The sequence below is a fragment of the Bidens hawaiensis genome, unplaced genomic scaffold (genome assembly GCF_021521415.1).
Source record: "Bidens hawaiensis isolate Kalapana, Puna unplaced genomic scaffold, B.hawaiensis_p1.1 tig00018753_1, whole genome shotgun sequence".
Taxonomy (NCBI): domain Eukaryota; kingdom Viridiplantae; phylum Streptophyta; class Magnoliopsida; order Asterales; family Asteraceae; genus Bidens; species Bidens hawaiensis.
Window position 1 is genome coordinate 145,448 of NW_027492844.1, and position 23,126 is coordinate 168,573.

The 23,126-nt window shown below is 33.8% G+C and overlaps 1 protein-coding gene across 1 annotated transcript; it reads left to right on the forward strand.

Moving 5' to 3' along the window:
* The first annotated feature begins 17,224 nt into the window (after positions 1-17,224).
* LOC143556922 (polyadenylation and cleavage factor homolog 4-like) lies at positions 17,225-22,922 on the forward strand. The gene is made up of 7 exons (XM_077046132.1): positions 17,225-17,833; positions 18,311-18,412; positions 18,783-19,031; positions 19,965-20,081; positions 20,150-20,512; positions 20,950-21,993; positions 22,346-22,922. The coding sequence occupies exons 1-7, from the start codon at positions 17,489-17,491 to the stop codon at positions 22,355-22,357; spliced, it is 2,232 nt and encodes a 743-aa protein (XP_076902247.1). The 5' UTR covers positions 17,225-17,488; the 3' UTR covers positions 22,358-22,922.
* Positions 22,923-23,126: the final 204 nt, after the last annotated feature.

Genomic DNA, 23,126 nt, shown 5'->3' on the forward strand with positions numbered 1-23,126 from the left:
AGAATGGAATAAGGGATGGTAATGGGCCTTAGGTCCATGGGCTTAAGGAAGTATATATACCCCTTAAACCTCCCTAAACCCCTAAAACCCTCATTCTTATCTTCTAGCCTCCATAACACACTCAAAAACACACACACAAACACTCCTCTAACCTTATGGATTATATCCGAATCCAAATAAAGAAGGATTTGTGTTAGATCTTTGATTATTCAAGCAAAAACAAGTCTAGGGTCACGTATTGAAGCTAACATGTAGCCTAAAACGTCAAAAAGGTACGTGTTATATGTACAAAGATTATGTTAATAAGAACGGTTTGCCCTAAGACTTAGTACTAAGAACGGATATACCATAAAAATATAAACTTGATGTTACAAGTGGACTTATTGAAATCGTGAGTAAGAACGGTTCATGTAGAAACGCTAGATTTAGCTTAAACGAGTTTGAAATCAATAAAGGTGTAAACTTTATTGATAAGTAAGCAAGATCTTGGTCTAGTATAAAAAGGAGCATGTTGAAAAGATAAAAGAACACTAAAATATGAGAATAGATGTTAAAAATATGATAATAAAGGTATAAATACCCAACATTGGGTGTGTTTGAATGAAAAGCTGGCATTCAGATACAAGTGTTCAAAGCATTTAAATGGAAAAGAAAGAAAGGCAAGAAAGAAGGAATAGAGGCAGAAACCTTTTATTCGAATGGGGGACCATTCGAATAGAATGTTTGAAGCAAACAGAAAGTTGATTCAAATGGAAGGTTGATTCGAATGGTGTATCCATTCGAATAGAAGTTGAATATAAGTTGATTCGAATGGAATGTTGATTTGAATGGAGGGTCCATTCGAATAGAAGTTTGATTCGAATAAATGGTTGATTCGAATGAGGAATCCATTCGAATAGAGAGTTAATTCGATTAGAAGGTTCATTCGTTTAAGATCAAGCATTCGAATTGAACCCGTCATTCGAATAGACAGACCATTCGAATGGAAGGTCAATTCGAATAGAACCTGCTATTCGAATAAACTGAGGATTCGATTAGAATAGCCCAGACTTAGAATTTTCTGATAAACTTTTAGTAAAGGACTGCTAATGAAAATAAAATTTTTCCAAGCTAGCCTGGCAGCTCGACCCCAGCCAGGGGCTCTGCCTCTTGGACCCTGCTAGGGGTTGTCGACCCTAGACCCCGCTGCCAGGGGCGTTGCCCCGGGTCCCCGTAGTTAGGGGTTACAATAACTTAGAAGTATGATATAGTTAGAAATAGTTAATTGATACTTGTAATTATTATATAGTTAGCCATGCACAACTAAATAGGGGTATTATTATAAACTCAGAAAGAAACAGGATCCAGGTGAGTTTCTAGCCCCATTTCTTGTTATGTTTTTGGGGCTGTGTGCATACTCAATGTGATTAGTTAATACACATACCTTAAGTGGTGAGTGTATAATATGTGTTAGTATGATATATGAAGTATGAATGATGTATGTATACTAATGCAAAGATGGAAAGTATGTATGAAAGTTATAATTATAAAGACAAAGAAATGTAAGGTTTGGTTGTATGGTAGAAAAGGGATTCGAACCCTAATAATATTCAAGGCAAGAGGGAACCGGGCCCTAACAATACTCGAGGAAAGTAGGGCGAAATGCTCTTTAAAATGTATAAGTATGAATATGAAAGAAAGAAAGTATGAAAGTATGTAAGTATGAAGGTATGAAAGTATGAAGTATGATTGAAAGTATGTATATATGTATGAATGAAGTATAAAGAAAGTAACATGTGTCTTCGAATACGTGTAAGTAAGGTAGTGAACGTATTGTATGATTACCTAGAACTCACTCAGCGTAGCTGACTTTTAGTATGTACGCAGGTGTGTAGAATGAGACAACTGGCTTGAAGAGGGGCACATGGCAAATGAATAAAGAGGCTGGCATTTGAAGACTTATTTTATTATGTTAAACTCAAAGACATGTTTATTATGGTTAAAATTTTATGATTTATGTAATGAATGGTTGACGTATATATATATTCCGCAAAAGTTTTAATTAACTCTGATATTTAGAACTGTATTTATGAGTAAATCCAACGTCCAAGTAGGGCACCGGGATTGGGGCCTTACAAGTTGGTATCAGAGCATAAGTTCGAGAGAATTAAGCATCCTACATGCTTAAACTCGGACAGTTAATGGGACTTAAGTAAGAATAGAAAGAAGATGCCAGTTCAAGAAAGTCATGTGTCACTTAAGCAAGCTAAGTAAAGGTAAAGTACACAATTAATTTCACGTGCAATGTAAGAATGTGAAAGTAAACTAGCTTGAGATTATATGAACTGTTTGATTGTCTAAATGTTTAAAAGTAGAACTAGCACAAGTAGATTCACGAGGGTAAGTGTATAGGACACAGAAAGTAATGTGATCAGCTAATCACAGCTGGCCACTGTTATTACCTGTAAGCGTTACTATCCTTGTACAAAATAGTTCCTTTAGTGATGACGTTTGTGTTTTCTTATAGAATACGAATGGCTGGAGCAAGGAAAGTTGTTGGTCAAGGAGGTCATACGGGACGTCGTGGTAGGCCACACATTACCCGGGAACCTTCTGTAGAGTCAGTTACTAACACAAGGGAAGAAGGAAGTGCAGCTGGACAGAATCCGAGCAACAATGAGGGAGTATCAACTTGATCCTGAGGTTCAGGCCACCATTGCTCAAGCTGTATGTACAGTATGTAGGCCCTATGTCTGACATAGTAAGTTAGGATGGCAAATCCCTCTAAATTATATTGGACATAGACGTGGAATGCGATAGCGTAGATAAGGACTGTGGATCTTATTAGTGTTCCTTAAATGGATATTATATAATTAAGTATATGTTTCTTCTATGGATAATAAACGTTGATCCTTCTATGGATAATATATAGGGTTCCTTGTATGGATAATTGATATTGTTCCTTCTATGGATAATATATAGTGTTCCTTCTATGGATAATATATAGTGTTCCTTATATGGATAATACACGTTGTTCCTTCTATGAATAATATATAGTGTTCCTTCTATGAATAATACACGTTGTTCCTTCTATGGATAATATATATAGTATTCCCCGTATGGACAATAGTAAATGTACTTATAATGGATATTATGTAACGTTCCTCTCATGGATATTTATAAAAGTTGTTAAGTGCTAATAATAAAGCTAGAACTCACGGTGGATATTAATATGTGTCTTCGGATACGTGTAAGTATGTATGTGAGTGTAATGTATGTTGCCTAATTAACTAGAACTCACTCAGCGTAGCTGACTTTTAGTATGCACGCAGTTAAATAGGATTAAAGAGCTAGCATGAGAATGATACATGGCATGGATTGAACGGCTGGCATCTAAATATGGAAGAAATGATGTTTTAATACGATGTTATGTTGTGTTTAAAGACAAGTTTTGATGTTTTGTATTGAATGTTTGATGTTCTTAATATTTCGAGAAAAATTTTTAATTAACTCTAATATTTAGAACCGTGTTTATGAGTAAATCCAACGCCAATGTAGGGACCCAGGATCGGGGCCTTACACACACATATGCATCAATTTAAATAAAATCAAACCATTTACTGATTCATAAAACCATAACAAAGCAAATCCAAATAAAAGTCAAACATTAACGAAGGTTCATTAATAACCTAGGCAGTCTATAACGTTTAGCCTAGCATTCGGAAAATCAAACAAAACAGTAATAAAGGAAAACATGGTGAAAAACAATAGAAACGAAATATTAAATGCGATAAAAACCATAGTCTTCGATCTTGATCAAATAACATTTCACCGAATGATTCATTACCTTCATAACCACCAAAATACGCAATCCTAAGCTCCAAAAAACCCCAACTTCGGATGGTGTTCGAAGGGTATCTTTAGGTTAAGGTTAAAGGTGTTTATATAGTGCAACTCAGCCTTAAACCTGACAAAAATGGGGAACATTATGGAAAACTGATCTCTAGGCGCCGCGCGACCAGGCTTGCCTCCAAGGCCACGTGGTGTGCTCAAGGGAAGCTGGTGGTCGAACGGTATTTTCAGGTTGAGATAAGGGTGTTTATATAGTGCAACTGGGCCTTAAGCTTTACAAAAACGGAGAACATTATGGAAAACTGATCTCCAGGCGCCGCGCGACCAGGCTTGCCTTCCCTGGCCGCGCGACGCGGCATGCTCAAGTGAAGCCGGCCAATTGTAGGTCCGCCCGGTCTCTCTCTAGTTCCTTCTGGTTCGTTCAGGCTTATTGTTTAAGCTTATTTTGAGCTTTTTTCGCCCTTTTAAACCACGTTCAACTTTCGAAACCTATAAAACAAATATGTTAGTAGTATACAAATTCTAGCTAAAACGAATAAAAACTAATAAAATAATACATTAAATATACAAGGAAAATATATATATAACTATCAGTATATCAAGAACCATCACTTCTTTCTAGCGATATGTGCTCATTTTAATTACAGATTTGGAATATCCCTCATTTTTCATGCCAAAAGCCACCTCATCACCTCACATCCATTGCATATTTGTCCAATTAACACATCTTCTCTGGTTAAACTCGAGCAGTATGGAGTGGGCCTTCATTTATGGCAAGAAACCTTCAGAAATATGAAAAAAAAAACCAGAAGAGCGAGGAATAAAGGGACCGATCTGTGTAACTACAGGTTTCGACGATGATCGTGAAACTGAAAGCCTCTGATTACGACCCCAGTGAAACTTAAAAGCTTTGTCAGGGACCACGTAGTTGCCGGTTATGGCGGTGGTGAAACTCTTTCCATGAGTGCAGGAGGTTGAGAAAAAGGGTATGGAAGTATGTATGGATAGGTTGGTGATGAAGATGAAGTAAATTTCCAGGTTTGGTAAATGTGAAACTATTTGAGTTTTTGAGATAATAAAGGCTATATTTGTCATACTTAATAATCTTTTATAAAAAATATAGTAAAAAGGATATATTTGATATTTTGATTAGTTTTGAAGGATATATTTGATATTTTGAAGTTTGGTTGGATATAGGATGGATATTGCGAGAAGTGATATTATAGCGAGAAATACAAGAAGTGAATGTATAACTCCATTAGTCCCTAATCTCACTCCCTTTCATATGATGTTACATACATATATGTAGGTTGGTTGTATTTATGTCTTAATTACACATTCAAACCAATCTACAAACATATAAATGTACCGAGCCACATTCAAACCTATGTACCTACACACATACATACACATATACAAACATACGTACACATATACAAACATACATACATACACACATATATATGCACCTACACAACGCACCTACACATAAGAAAGGGAGTGAAATTAGGGATTAATAGAGTTACACCTTCACTTCTCCTACTTCTCGCTGTAAAAAAACTTCTGAAATGATCCAATACCTATATATATATATATATGATATTTTGCAAGTTTGCAAGGATATATATAAAATTGCCCATGTTATATTAAAACAACAAATCCTAGGATGTTAATGAGATTGATTTATGGCGAGTATTAATAATTTCAATCTACTATTTTCAATCTAATATTTGATTGTAAAACAGTGTTTGTACAGCCGGTCTCATAAGATGCCTAATTACTCGGTACCAATCGGGTATCAGGTATACCTTAGTTTGTTGAAACTTACCGGTTGGTGTTGGATATTCCAAGTACATTATTTTTTTATATTAAATTATTACTCAAGAAAACTTATATAAGATAAATATTTTCAATTAAGTAGATTACTATATTAACTAAAGAAATAATAATAATAATAATAATAATAATAATAATAATAATAATAATAATAATAACAATAATGTTTGTGGTGTTGTTCGGGTAATGAATATGCGTGTTTTAAGTGACCGAACATAAAAGAACATAAAACGGTTTTACAATTAATACCAGGGACATACAACATACCTGATGCATAGCTTATCAAGATGGTGTGTGCTTGCTCCCTATGATTTCTTTTTTATTTTTCAGTACATATGTTATTTAATCCTGGGTGAGCCCCATAAAATTTTAAACTAACCCAAATGAATTTTGACACCCAGCCTTTGAAATACTGACATTGACTCTCAAGAAATTTTTATTTAAAATTATTAAAGATAAACACATATCCTTACTCAAGGGGGTTTTTCCACAGTGGTGAGTTTTCTCCTTAATAGTGTTATTGGGTGGCTTAGGTCTAGAGCATCAAAATTAGTATGGATGGTTGTCATGCTGCCTTGGGAGAAGACTCACTTAGGTATTGGGGGTAGATCCAAACGCTATTCAAAAATAAAAGAAAATTTGTGTCACATGACACCTATGTTGATCAGTTCTTCATGTAAGTAATAGAAAACATGATAAATATTAAACCTATGAACCTGTTACAGCATGGAGAGTAGTAATCGCAGCAGGGTATGATGTAGTCTACATGCTTGTCATCTTGATCGAGTTCCCCTTTAGGATGTATAGTTAAGGATGGTTAGGGTTCTTGAGAGGAACCCGGTTTAGGAGAGAGGAGGCACACAAAATTATAATGTGTGTGTGATTAGGTTATGATGTTAATTTATTCTCTCTATATATACACCCAAGGGGAAACCCTTTATTAGCTATTAAGAGTAATATGGCCCATCAACAATTACCAAGCTAATATATAATAAGGTATAATTAATTATTTTGATCTATTATTATATAAATGATAATGATGGCCATATAAATAAATATATAAATATATTTATTCTTACATTCTCCCACTTGGCCGAGTAATCATTTATTATGAGTATTAGATAAGCCTGATCAGGAGTTAACACTCATTTTAGCTTTAAACTTAAACTGAAGCAGATAAATACAGTCATTGAATTGAACATTAGCTCAAGACCCCCATTAATCATACTGCAGTCCTTATTTAAAACCTAAGTAGTTATGATCAAAATTTTCAAGTAAGCCCTTCAAAACGTTTGATTTGTATATTTAATTCGTCTATATGTCATTATGCATGCAAAACATATTAAGAGACGTACAAAATCAAAACTGATGAGGAAATTTAATAGTTAATCATTCATAGTACGATATGCAGTTGTACGTGGTCATTAATAAACCCCTCATGATTATAAGCGCTTTCATAATACTTATGGGTAATAGACCTTTAGTTATAGGATCCTTAAGCATATCATGAATGTATTCGATATGAAAATTTAGTTTCCTCAATTCGTTCATAAACGAATAATTAATTTCATATCAAAATTTAATGCAGCACCTATCAAACTGTTACTGTTTGAGAAAACATGGTAGCTGACGTTATCACAATTAGTCTTCAATATATAAGTTATTTGGAGTTTAATAAAACTTATGAGTCCACTAATAAATATTTAACAACATTTATTGACAACAACGTTGTAATTAATCAACATATTATGTTGTTATGACTTAGGTTGTTGTTATCAGTTCATTATGACTCCTCCATGAGATAGATTTATCTACTGACATAAGAATATATCCCGAAAATTACATTTTCTTATCTCTGAATATGACAAAGTTTAGAGTAATATACCGGTTTGAATTCTCACTTCTTCTTTTAAATTATAGTCTTTCGTTTCTTTTAAAGATATTTTAATACTCTTTTAGATGTTTCACATTAATTGAGGCATATCTAGTGTGTTACAATTTTGAGTAATATCTGAACGAGTATAGACTTGAACCTACATAAGGCTTCTACTTAATGAAGCATAAGGTAATAATCTCAATGATCCTGTTATCCTCTAAATAGAGCAATATTGTTTGTTATATGTGTAAGGACCCATTTAAGATAAAACTTATAGAACAAAAATAATGTCCCTCTCGGTCTATCTCAGAATGTTATGATATCTATTATGTAAGGGATATCTTTGAGATATTTCATATCAAAGTGTGTGAACAATGCTTTGACTTATGTAACATATACTTGTTATAAGAATGTCATCTATATAAGGACAAGTTTGTTTTTAGTTGCTCCCACTAATCTTGAGGTAGGTATATTAATTGACACACCCCACTTTAGGGCCTAAGCGTGTGACCACAAGTTGGTACCTGTTTTGTAAATAAATCAGAGTTGCAGGTTTGTTTTAGCGGAAGTCTTTTTAAAAAAAATATTATTATATTGAAAATTTATTAAAATCTCGGGTTTAATTACCCGTTTGATATTTCAATTACATTTCTTTGGAAAACATAACTCTTTTATAATATTTCCAAATAAAATATCTGAGCCACTAGATAGCATCTAATGACTATAACTCCAATCTTCTATTCCTTCTTGCTTGTCTGTTCTAACCTTTCTTGTGTCCCTGTAACATGGGTGGGAAAATACGTCAGCACAAAGCAGGTGAATAACGCTGACTCTAAAATATCTTTTCAATACCGTTGTGAAACCAACAATAATACATTTGTGACTACTCATTAGGCACCTAACTATATTGGGATCAAATTACCCTAAGTACCATGTACAATTAATTATATACACAATATCATTTCTCTGAACAGTCCCGTAGACCTTCAGAGGCATGTTGATGATATGCATGGCCTCTGGAAAATGCCGAGTCACCATGTATGTTTGGATCCAGACACATGTATACTCTTAATCAGAGTTTCCGTTTCTTATTATTGTACACAAAGTTTTAAGAATTCGTAAATCCTATGCAAACATTCTGACTCAATATAAAAGGTTTGGGGCGTATTCACCTTTTCTGTTTATAATCAGTTTCGGATACTGATTCCTGTTTTCTGATTATGTTTCTTGTTTTGTTACCTCGGACCTATAGCACGAGAATAATCTTTTATAAATACTAGATCAACGATCTAGCTTTAGACCTTTAGTCTATTTGCATAATCATTACCTTGATAGTCATTTTTCTTTTATAAAATACTTGGACCTTTAGTCCAAGAGGTTTCATCATTTAAACACTACATTTCTTCTTCAGTAAGAAACGTATATACCAAGTTTCTTATTTCTTAAGAAACATTATAAAATCTTTATAATTATAATATTTTATCTATACACTCGTCTTATGAAAACTACATTTCACTTATTATATAATCAAGGTATAGACTATACCCTCGACTAGGGTCTAAGCCATAAATAATAATAAAATAATAACTTAAGCGGAACCCTACCTCACACGGGTATTCGGAGTTAGATATTCCTAAGTTTATATGGGCAGCACTTCTACTCTATATGCACGTTTATCGAGACGTTCTTGATCCACTTTTCTTGGCACGCAAATCGAGGCAATGTTCGGTCGTCACCGGGTCGTGCACGTACTTCAAGACGGAATGTCGGGTTTCTTGAGTGGCACATACTTCAAGGAAACACCGGGTATTTGACGGATTACAAGGTGATGATTGTCGGGTCGGTGGCACGCAAAACGGTGTTCGACACGCAAACCGAGGTAGAGAGAGAAAGTTGTTTTAGAGAGAGAGTGGCTGTGATGTGTGTGAAATGAGCCGGATCCCTCCCCTTTTATAGCCATTTTTGTGTCCCATCGCGTACCGCGATGGGCACCTTTTTAACACCGTCGCGTACCGTGATGGGTACCAATCTGACACGTGTTCGTGAGTCATCACGGCCCATCGCAGTACGCGATGGCCGTCTTCTTAAACTCATCGCGTAGCGCGATGGGTCCCTGAATATTATTTTTCACTTTTAGCCCTTCGTCTTTGATAGCTTGTCATTTCTAGGCTAATTCTCGTTGTCCAAAAATACTAAGGCGGCTCTTAAGCGGCTCGCAGTGATGCGAGCGTGCGAAGTGCAAAGTGCGCCATCAAAGCGCCACATTGCGCCCAACGCCCTTCGCCATCATCCTCGTCCTCGTCCTCGCCCGAGACCGAGGCCAAGCGTGTGCGCGTCGGGTGCTACGCACCCTCCGCTAGGACCACTTGGTGCATGATATTCATAAAAGAATATAACTATGTAAAATCTCTTCCTTATAAAGAGCTTCCATTTCTTTACCATTTTCCATATGGGATGGATTCCATCTTCCTTATTTATACCTTAGTGGAATGCTTTCACTTTTTTACATATTTCAATGTGGGATGGAATTTCTTTTATGTAAGTAAACTTAACTTAGGAAATATTTTTATTTCCTTATTTTAATTATAATTCCTTATTAAATATTTTCTCATGTCTTGTCTTTATATTTATGTTTGATCCCTCAACTTTCCTAAGTTGTCAAATTTGGATCAAAATTTTGGGGATGTTACATTAATCCACTTGGTTTTTGATGAAAATAATTGTATAAATATTTCATCAAATTTTGATGTTTGCATTAACCCATATATGGATTTTATTGACGTATAGACTAAATGTTCATTAACCTTCAGTTTATAACATTTTGGTTGTTTTATGAGCATGTAGATATGTAAGTCAGTTATTAGGGAAAGTTGTTTTAATGTTCTTCTAACGTAGCTCTTTAACTATTATAAGCTACTTGAACAGTGATGATCCTCAAAGAAATGTTTTATAATATAGGTTATAAGATTCTTTGATGATTTATTCCCTTTTGAATCTAACCTTTAATAATCAATTATGCTTCTTAGTGTCTTAACGTTTATGTTAGAATTTAGTTTAGTTATGAACACCTTTAGGTGACTCAACCAAATCTCAAGACGTTAGCGACTTATGGAGTCAGTTATGATTGATGATAATGGTTTAATTATAAGGGGTATGATCATTAAACTTTCCAACATCCAATTCAACTTTAGTTAGGGAGGTTACATAAGCATCAAATTTAGTAGGTTTTAAAACCTAGATGGCCAATTTTAAAAGTCTTAGTTTTATGGATTAGCTCTTAGTTAAGTTGCTAATATTTTCAGGATTCTAAGTGTGTAAGATTTGGCGCAGTATGGTGTACAAGAGGTGTAATAGGAGTTTAATTTAATATCTCTCTTCCTCCCGACTCTTGTACTTCTAACAAGCCATTATAAAGACTTTTACTGCTCCCACTGACCTTAGAAACCTTTAGGAAATTAGCATACATAGGGTCAGTATTTAAAGACCAATAGATTCTAATAGAGAAACAAGTTAATAATATAAGTTGTTGCAGTTTCTCTTGGTGAGGATTAATTTAGTAAGAAATCTGAATTTGTTCATGTTTAAGCAACAATGAAACTTTTGTAAGAGTAGTAGTAAATTCTAAAGAGATAAGTTTTGATGGAATAGTGTTATGATGGAGCACTGTGTTGTACAAGAGGTGTATTTGAGATAATATCAAGTTTTCACTCCCCCACCTCTTGCAAATCTTGTAAGTTATGATTGAGACACTTACGCCTTGTTCTTGAGTTTTTTAACCAAGGAAAGAAAATGAAAGGAGAGGGAAGGATAAGAAAGGGAAGGGAAGGGAAAGAAATTTTTTTTAATTAGGTGTGTTCTTGAGTTGGAAGGAAATTAGAGGAAAGGAAATGATAACTATGTTAAAAAATAGTTATCCTTAGTAATCATCCCATTTTTGGGATGATAACTTATTGGGAAAATACATTAATTTAGTCCCTCCTAACTCCTCCTACTCCTTTCCTTTCCATCCTAAAAAAAAAACTCAAGAACACTCATTTTTTAACTATCCTTAGTTTTCCTTTCCTTTCTCTCCTTTAAAAAAACTCAAGAACAGGGCGTTAAGGCTCCCACTGATCTTTAATATTTCTAGGAAAAATACAATAGAAGTTTCAATGATGTACATGACGTGGGAATCTGTCATATATATGTTAGACTTGATTTGATTCCATTAACGTCCAGATGTCATAATAAACTTAAAGGACATATTTAGAAGAAATCGTATTAAGTATATATGAACGGATCTCTTTAAGACCGCGGACCATAGAATACTGATTAGATACAAGTAAATAGCATTTTAAATGATAAAACAACTATGTCTGAATATTCCGTTTGAATAAATTTCATGAATGTCAGTGAAATATAACTTATGGCGGACCCATACTTATTCCTTAAGCCAAGTAATGTTTAGGACATTTAACACATGATTTAAAATCACTAAGAATGAGATTATATGAAAAATCACCCTCATCAACCATGTTATGATTTCTCATGAAATTTGATTTTAATAGATGAATATTATAGGTCTCATTTGTCTTTTGTTAAATTTTTATTTGCATTATAACAAAAGTTGTGAAAGTATACATTATCATTTAGTTCTATTTTATAAATGTTTCAATCCATATATTGATAACAAATAATATAAGTGTTTAAGGTAAGAGTGACTTTATGTTGGCTATGCAAACCTTATAACTGTCATAATGTAACTTACGTATTGATACTAAATTCTGATTAATCTTCAGAATATTTAAGGTATCATAAAGTGTAATTAAAAGACAGTTTATCATGGTTATAATAACCTTAACATTTAAATTTGTCACTAACACTCATGTTAGTTATTTGTTGATTTCAGGTAAACATATAGAACTAGACTCAACAAATCATGTGTTAATAGGAATATTAGGATTAGCAGACTTATATATCATTATTATACAACTATCAATTTTAGCCAGTTGTTCTTTTAAATTATGGATAGTCGTGAAATGTCTATGCCTAATCTAATGGCATATTTTTGCAATGGGAATTCTTCTTAAGAAACCTAAAGCTGGAAGTAATACTTGTATTTTGTCTATGAACCTTAGAATTATCCTTTTTTAGGTTTTAGTGGTAGTGAGTTGAATAACATCTTATTTCTAGCACCAGACATTTCTTTTCGTGTACACATGTTGCTGATCAACACACTCATTTTCCTTTGGTACTTCTGAGTGTTATAGTTGATTCGTAAGGCACCAAATTGTACTGCTGAAAATTTTAGTATGTAATGTACTAAAAAAATGTATTTATTTCCATGTGTAAGCCCTTAATTTTATGGGTCATGGTATTTTACATTATGATGTATTCGGTAATGCCATTTAACCTTATAGTTAAAATTTTCAAGAAAGAATGCATGCATCTTATGAGTTATTTTGATTAGTCTTAGGAAAAACTAAATAAAGAATAACTCTAGTGATAGCATTTATTTAAATAAATTATTGATTATCATTATTATAAGAGACATTATGATTGACACGTCCCATTTGTTATGCTCTAGTTTCTAATATAATGATTGTTATTAGAAAGAGTAGTATGATAGCCATATCATGTCTTAATGAATGATTAAAATTGAGAAGAGCTAAATGCTATTAAAACTCTTTATGAGACAAAATTCAATTGTATTTTAAGATTAGAGTGGATGATTTGGATGAGATCGTTATTTATGGAAGAAAATATAGTGAATAATATTATGGGATATTAAAATAATATAGATTAAAGTTTATGATCATTAGATTAATAAAGGATCATTAATCATTAATATGAGGATCACTATATTTTATTGAAAATGTGATATGTCTATTATTAACATCAAACTAATAGACTATAACTAATAGTTCTACTTAAACAAAAAATAAATCACCTTTGGGTAGAATTAAAATTTATTTAAGTATATGTGCAAAACAATTGTAACACATCACCTTTGGGCAGAAGTGAGACAATTATTTTAATTATGCACGGGCTAGTTTTGCTAAATAAAAATGTGACAAATCACCTTTGGGCAGAAGTGAGACATTTGTATCATGTTAGGCAAACCTAACAAAAGCTTTTCAGTTATACTTGAATGATAGGGTAAATGTAACTCATCATCTTTGGGCAGAAGTGTTACATCAAAAGTTCATTCAAGTTAAGCCTTTATGTTTTGTAAAATTTTATAATATTTAAGGTTTACAAAACATTTAATTAGTTAATAGCGGAAAATGTTTAGAGTAAGGATTTTTAAGTTTCCGGTAGGACCTTATTTTGTGGAATTAGTTCTCGGAAATTTTGGGTTCCCGATAATTGCCAGTTTCCGGCTTTTAGTGGGTTTTTCAGTATTTGGGTGTTTACATGATTTTATGGAGTTTTATGGAAAATGTTGATTACGGTATTAGTGAGTTTTCGGGTTTATGGGTTATGACCCCAAACCATTTTAGAAACTCATAAACTCTTAGAACACATAAGCTATTTTAAGCCCATAATACATGATTTTTAAATAGCTCGTGAACCCGTAAACTGGTTTAAGCCATTAACCCATAATCTTTATTTACTAAATTAATAATGATAAGATTTGGTTCAAATCTTTTTAATGATTAACAATTATATTTGTTTCCTATTTTAAGGGTATTCAAATCTTTTAAGAAAATATTAAAACTTCTAAGTTATCCAAGATGTGAAAAAATATTTCCCTAAATAATCATTAACAAATTTTAATCTAAATTTTGAACCAACATATGTATAATTTTCGATAATAATGATGAACACGAAGAACATCATCGAAAATTTTAACAATTAAACATAAAAAAAAACTTGGAATCGAAATCTTTAAACATGAAATTAATAGATTTTGAAAATATTAGAGTTGACTAAATATGAATTTTAGCGATTTTAAACAGTTTCATGTGTTGTTTTCGTAATAGAACATGAAAAAAAAAACCTAAAAAATTAGGGTTATCAAGTTTTAGTCCATGTCTTCTGATTCAATTCCAGATTTACTGAAAACATGAAGAACTGATTAATCAACATCACTCTGATGCCACATGTTGATCAGTTCTTTATGTAAGTAATAGAAAACATGATAAATGTTAAACATATGAACCTGTTACAGCATGGAGAGTAGTAATCGCAGCAGGGTATGATGTAGTCGACATGCTTGTCATCTTGATCGAGTTTCCCTTTAGGATGTATAGTTAAGGATGGTTAGGGTTCTTGAGAGGAACCCGGTTTAGGAGAGAGGAGGCACACAAAATTATAATGTGTGTGTGATTAGGTTATGATGTTAATTTATTCTCTCTCTATATACACTAAAGGGGAAACCCTTTATTAGCTATTAAGAGTAATATGGCCCATCAACAATTACCAAGCTAATATATAATAAGGTATAATTAATTATTTTGATCTATTATTATATAAATGATAATGATGGCCATTATAAATAAATATATAAATATATTTATTCTTACAACCTACTTAGCCAATATTTGTGCCATATGGCACTACTATTGTTTAGCTTTTAAACTTCTAATTAAAACAGTAATAAATATTTATAACCTACCATAATATATCCCTATCAGTTTTTCACACGCAATATCCTAATCTCCAAAACCCTAATATCACAAAAATAATCTTCATTAAAAAAATTATCAGACGCCTCCTCCAATCACTTATCGAACATATCATTTTTGGGTTTCGGTTAACTTTCCCATCTGTCGATCGTACCATGTATTAACTTTATGGTGTGTTAGGGATTGCTTATTTTACTTCCTTATAAACTTATTAACTTTTCTAAAAAGTTAACAAGTTGAGAAGTTGTTTGGCAAACTCATAATGACTTTTTTGTTTTAACTTATGAAATAGTGTAAATAAGTTGTTTCTGATAAGTTAATGGATGGTGACTTATTAACTTATTATTGGTAGTTACCCATTACATCCCTCAAACCCTTAATAATACCCAAACTACTTTTTAAAACAAAATGTCTTTTTTGGTTATTTGGCTTTCCCCACCACGTAGGCTACTCCAAACATTATTTTTAATAAAAAAATTTCTTTTAGAAAAGTCATACGTTAATAAGTCCTTTTAACAACCTTTTATTTCTTAACAAGTAAAAACAATTTTATATTAACATGTCAAACTGAACGCGATAATGAGTCAACCTTCTGTTTCATTAACAGTTAAAATATTGGTTTTTATTAGTGAATCAACTTTTAGAGGTAAATTGTAAATGCATATATGGAAACTCTATCTACACTATTGTATGGGGAAATGAATTCATAGTTTGCAGGTTTGTTTACAACAGTTGAATTCAGGGGCTCAAAAGTATTGAAAAAGAAATATGGAAAAGTAGAACACTACATGGAACGAGTATCATGATAAGAGGTTGGACCGGAAAGGAATTTTGAAGGAGAACAGGTAGGTTAGTTAGGGTCAAAGTAAAATATGTAGTCAAAGTTGATTTTTTAGTTAAAATAGACAATATTGAACATATATGTTGTATTTTAAAATGTGTAGTTGTTATGTGTAGTTGTTTGAATAAATTTAAATATCCGAACCACCCATATTACAGATGGGTACGTAACCTAATAATTATATAAGTTTGTTATAAACTAGTTAACAGATAAATATAAAACAACTAAGCCTAATTTACACAATCACACAAGTGAGCTCATTCTAAGTCCAAATACCCAATAAAATTTTTAGACAATCAAGCTATTTAACTCACTCACTTTAAAGTTTGAAAACTAACCCGTTAAAAAAGCGACGTTTTTGTTAACTAACGTACCCACAAGCCGACTTTTCAAGTAAAAATTCAATCGACGATTTAGATGCCTACTACCACCAGTTATAAATATGTGAATGGGCCGGTTTTGGGCTAAAATCAAATCAAAAACTGAAAACTCAATTTTTAAAAAATGCCAAAAAATATAAATTTGCACGAAAAATTGACGATTCTGTTAAGACTTCGAACCCATTATTATTTAAGCTTATTGGTTGATTTGAGTTTAAGTTTATAAACATACGATTCTATCAAGAGTCCGAACCCATTATATATAAATCTGTCTTTGTCTTTTTATTATGTGACCCGACCTACCCGAACCGAATATTAATACTTAGTGAGTTAGTGATAGACAATCGACCCTAGAAGAATCCAAACCCAAATTGAAAAAAATTATGGGCCCGTCACTGACTAATATTACACATGTTCCCAATCCTAAATACGTGTCCTAAGCATCTCGAGTTTTAGCATTGCATGTTGGGTTATGTAGTGGTGTTCATTATTCGGTTTGTAACTTATTAAACCAAAAATCTGATTAGAAATATCGAAACAAATTCTTACACAATTTATTACGCATGGGCTTGAACCTATTAACCAATTCGTCTTCCGAGTTTACAAAATTCAGAATCCGGTTAACTGAACAAATCGTTGAAACCGATTAAGAGATTTAGTTCAGTTTACGAAGTTGAATTTGATTACTCGGTTCGATTTCAGTAACAACCAAACAAAAATCCTAAACCAAACAAACCGAAAACCTAAAAAGTAACCGATATTAGGTCAAACAGTATGGGCCAAGTTTTCCTATTTTTACCAAACCCCACTCCTTTATATCCATCCAACATAATAATAATATCGTCCCGACACAAACCAGACGCACACGAGAGCTCTAGCTTCAAATCACCAACATCGCATGACGACGAAGAAGATGACGATTCTATCCTCCATCAATTGTCTTTCACATTCAATTTAACCTTTTATATTTTTATGTTTGTTTGTATTCTTCATGTATCTGTAATCCCCAATTCCTAGGGTTAGGGTTTCGTTTTCCAATTTGTATAGAATAATAATAATCAGCTGTTTTTTTTGTATGTTTTTGTTTTGATTTGATTATGTGGAAATTGAGTTAATGGAGATGGATAGTAGTTCTAGAGGTAGACAATTTGATAGATCATCTAGAGATATGAAGAAACCGAGACTTAATAATAACGGTAGGCCGGTGGCGGTAGGGTTCCGGCAGAGTGCCGAGAGAGAGAGAGATTTAGAAAACAGCAGAGGAGGTTATCATCCGCAGGCGTTATCGCAGTTGCAGCTGCAGCAGCAGCATCAGGAGCTGGTGGATCAGTACATGACGGCGTTGGCGGAGCTGACGTTTAACTCGAAGCCGATTATTACGAATTTGACGATTATTGCTGGAGAGAATGTGCAGGCTGCTAAAGCTATAGCTGCTGCCATCTGTACTAATATTCTTGAGGTAGGATTAGTGTCATAGAGTCATGAGGTGATATTATTTTGTTCTCTTAATGGTAATATTAAATTGTAAATGGTTGATTATGATATACATATGGATTTAAATTTTATACTAAGTTGCTGCTTTTACGACTATATGAGACACAATTGGTTTTGTACAAATGCAACAATTGCAAAATGTGTGTGGATGAGAAGGTTATGTTCTTATTGTTGATGTGATGTGATTGGTTACCAGAGCCAAATCAACTGAACACGATCTATTTTAATCTTTTTGAGATGAATGTGATAGCTTAAGGGCTTTGTATATAACAAAAAAACAAATATGCTGGTCTTTTGTGGTTGGTTGTAATTTGTTAAAGTGGATGTTTCATATGCTGTTGATGTATTTTTAATATAGTTAAAATTGCTCTTGTTTAACTTTTGTGTTGCCGAAAAGCTTTTAATAATTGTAACGGTTGCTGACTTGGAAAACTGTTTTTAGGTCCCGAGCGATCAAAAGCTGCCATCACTATACCTTCTTGACAGTATTGTGAAGAATATTGGCAGAGATTACATCAGATACTTTGCTGCCAGACTACCTGAGGTTAGATTTTTAGTCATCAGAAGTGCCTTTAACTATGTTAATCAATTAGTTCAAGCAGTTTTGTTAGTCCTCTACATGAAAAATCTATTGAAGGTTAGGAAAATAAAGATAAAAGTCATTATTTTCTTTAGTTTTGTATCTTTCTGATGTATACTTACGGTTACATAAATGGAACTTTTGCTTAAGTATCAGCATTTCTTCTACACTTTTTGATCCGGTTAAATGAATGCTTGAACATTAGTGACCAGTTTAGTTACCATTTAAAATGATACTTTTTGTTCAATAATGTATGCTATCTTCAAATATTCTGTTAAAGTGCTATGAATATTAATTATCACTGGTTAGTTGCTCCCTTGGGTGGGTCTTTTAGGTTTTCTGCAAGGCATATAAACAGGTTGATTCAGTTGTACGTTCCGGAATGCGCCATCTTTTCGGTACTTGGAAAGGTGTATTCCCGCCTCAGTCACTACAACTTATTGAGAAAGAGCTTGGTTTTCAATCAGCTGCAAATAGATCATCTTCTTTAGAGCCTGATCCGCAATCTCAACGCCCTGCTCGAAGTATTCATGTGAATCCCGAGTATTTGGAGGCTAGACAGAAACTTCAACAGTCGAGTGTGGTAAGGGGCTCCTTTTCTTCGGAAATCTTACTTTTTTCAGTTTTGCATCGGTATCATCTACTATTTTCATGAGTGTGCATGGTTGGGTTTGAGCCCAAAACCGACCCATATTGAACCAAAATTGAAATTCGGTTTTTGAGTTTTTGGAAACCGTTTGGTTTCGGTGTCTTTTTGTTTTTTTCATGACCGGACAGGATAGACCGGGAACCGATCATGGAATTGGTTTGGCTAAGCCTATTTAACTGTTCCTCATTTGACCTGGCTAGTTATTGGTAGGACCAGTGAACCAGTTGAACCAGACTGGATGGTCAACTGCATTTATATATATTTTTTTATTATTTTTCTTTCCTTCAAATCTCATTTTATGAGTCATTCGTTGCTCGAGGTTCCACATTTTATTTGTTCAAGTCTTAATATTATATTAAAATTGCAATAAAGTATTATAATATTTTGTTTTGCACTATGTTTTACATTATTAAGTGACGTCATCTGGTTTCGAAATTTTGTCCGAACGCCGAACGGTCTGACTTGTGAACCAGTAAGACGACCGTTTTGCTGTCCAGTAAGGCTATGAATACATTTGTTTTCGGATTCAGTTTTACCATCTGGGCTTGAAATGATTCTTTTGTTAATTAATGATAAGTGATAATTTTATACATGTGGGATAATGAATTTGGGTTCCATTATTTATTAAATTTTATAAATTAAGTAAGGTTTTCAAGATAAAAAGTGAAAATTCATAAATTCGGTGTAATGCACACTCATAATTATTTTATATCACTCGTTTTTTAAGATCTACATGGCTTGTTGATCAACTAATATCTACATGGTTTTTTTAATATCTACATGGAACGATTGAAAAGCGAGTGCGCTTTTATTATTATGTTCATTATACAAGTTGACCTTTTACCCTCCTTTTTGAACAATGTGAAGGCAAAAGGTCCAACTATTGACACAAAGCTGATTAACACACCGGAGGATATTAATAGACAAGACAGAACATCAGCCAATATTACTTCTATGAGGGCCCACACAAACTCTCGCCATAAGGTAAATATATGCCAGTTTATTTTTTTTAAAATTTTATAAATTGGCTAAAGAAATAGTAAAATATGCAGAACATTCAGCAGGCTCAAAGTAGCATGGAGGGCAGTATTTGTGAGAATGAACGTGCACCATATAATGATTACGATTCATGTGAAATATTTAATGAAAAGGGATTTGACAATAATAGAAATGGCTTTTCCACTAAGTGTGAAAATCCTAAATCCTCAACCAAGAAACCTGCAAATGCAGATGGCAAATTGCAGTCTGCAAATAATATTGCAGTTAAGAAATTTGGTCAGTTAAATAGGAGCTGGAAGAATTCAGATGAAGAGGAATACATGTGGGGTGGTATGAACTCACGGTTACCGAATTCTGTTAAATCCGGTGGTGGCTCAAAGCGGGACCCGAGGTCACCCCCTGAGCCTGAAAAGACGGTACGCATTAAGAAAATAGAATGGAGCATGGTCGTGTTCGCTCATTTAACTTTAACTGAACAAACGAAAACGGATGAGGTTTTGGTGTTTGTGTATGCTTGTTTGTTATTTGTATGAACGGTTCACAAGCGTAAGCGAATGAACTTAGTTGAACACTGATGAACTAACATAACCGAGTGAACATCTATTAGAAACAAACTTAAACATCAATATGCCGGCTCTAAAATTTTTATACAACTAGGACAAGTTGTAAGAGGTGATGTTTTAATTTCATAAAACTAAACTGAATTGTAATGGGTCTAAGTCTTTTAAATGAATATATAAAACGAATGAACTCAAACTAACGTTCATGAACATAAATGAACGAACGAGGCATGTCTATATATGATATACACATGTAAAACTCGAAACTGATGATCTGTATTTGAACTTTGTAGGGTTTTGAGAATCGTCTCCAAAAATCACAGGGTTTATCTGCCAACGGGGTATCCACATCGGTTAACTCAATATTAAAGCCCTCGAGCCTAGATGGGTTTCCTCCAAGTGCAGTAACGGGCCTGCAACGACACACTCCCGCACCCTCGATCCCGATTTATCATTCAAGTAGAATACTGAATAATATTACTGCCCAAGATTATAAACCCACTGTATCTCGGGGACAGAAAAACACAGGACCTGCTAGTTATTCTTCTCAAGATTCTTTCCACACCGATGATTCTCAAAAAACACAGGACCCGCTGCATTCACATACCAAAAAGCATGGGCCCACTCAAGCAGACTTGCCACCTGTCACGAGTATTTTGAGTACACTGGTTGCCAAAGGCTGGATTTCTGCATCAAAGCCTGATCTTCCATCTGACGAGAAAATTCAAAAAGATGAAAATACCCCTCACAAAGGACCTGTACCAGAAAAGAGGAAATCACCTCTTAGAAAGGACGACCCATCTTCCATCGAAGATGTAAAAAGTGTTATTGGGTTTGAATTTAAGCCTGATGTGATTCGGAGGCCGCATCCCGCTGTAATAAGTCAACTCATTATCGATGAACTTCCACACCAGTGTCACATATGCGGGTTACGGTTTAAACTTGTGGAACGGTTTGACCGACACATCGTGTGGCATACACTCAACAACCCTGAATTGAACACACTCAATAAATCATCGAGGAGGTGGTTCACGAGTTCTGAAGATTGGGTTAATGGGAAGCTTGAAATGCGGTCTAGTGATCAGACCATGGGTCCCGTGCTTATTGATGGTGAGCAGATGGTTGTTGCTGATGAAACTCAGTGTGTGTGCGTGTTGTGTGGTGAGGTGTTTGATGACTTTTATTTCCAAGAATTGGGTACATGGATGTTTAGAAAAGCTGTGTATCTTAACATCAAAGACGGGGATATTGGTGATACTTACGGGCCCATAGTGCATGCACATTGTGTATCAGAAAATTCTATTTCTGATTTGGGATTACTTAGTGATGTCGAAAGAGTAAGTATTGTTCTATAAACACCCCTGAAATAACTGAAACGAAATGAACAAACCCAAGGTTTTATGTTTTTATAAAAACAGAACTTTTGGCTTAGTTTCAGTTTTGCATGTAATTAAAACCGAAAAAAGCGAAACCAAGTGGGTTTTTGAAAACTCAAATACCGAATTTTTGGTTTCTGGTTCAGTTTGTGCCGACAACCGAAACATTCACACCACTAGTTTCTGCAGTTGAAATGATTTAAAATATATGTATTTTAGAATAAAACGATCTAGAAGGCTTTTTAGCAATAAAGATGTACTTTGGGTAGTTATTGTAATTTTCATATGATTATATCTTGTTTTTGACTTTCAGGAAGGCGAGTAATGCTTTTAGGTCAAATCGAGTGGACGATCATATGATGAATCCGAAAGCGAGTAAAACCAGGTTTGGTATTTGGTTGCAGATACATTCTTAATTATTATCAGTGCGCACCTTCAAACTTAGTGCCAATGCTGGAAAGTGGAAAAACATGGATCGTCAGTTTTTTAGATTTACTTTTTTTTTTTCTTTTTTCGGTCAACCTTTGATAGAAAGAAAATTAATACATCCCATATGGTCTCGCACCATATTTTTACTTGATATAGTTATCTTGCTGCTTGTTTACCTCGGTCGTTTTTTTTAAACTTTATAATTCGATGTTCTTAGCTACTAAAAGCAAGAAACGGGCTGCAAGTCAGAGAATGAGCGAGAAAGCGGTTTGTAATTTATTTCAGTTGCTGAAGACATGGAAACATATATTGTTTTGGTTTGTGTTTATGCTTTTGATCGAATCTGAATGCTATTTTAGTAGTTGGGATATGCTATACATTAATGAACTTTAGATATGTAATGGTGGTGAACTGGTGATTGTATTTTTGTTTTTTCATTGCTTATGGACTATATTAATGCATTTGATTGCTTTTGAGTCACCGACAATTGTTTAAAAGGATAGTCAACGATTCTTGCATCATCACTAACTAGTCTTAAGATGTTAAACTGGTCGTGATTGCGGCGGGCTAGCCACTTGGCCTGTTGAACCGAACCTTGAAAGTTGTCACATGAATCAAACTAGACATGTTTTTGTTGTAAGTTGAAACTAATACGACCTGTTAAC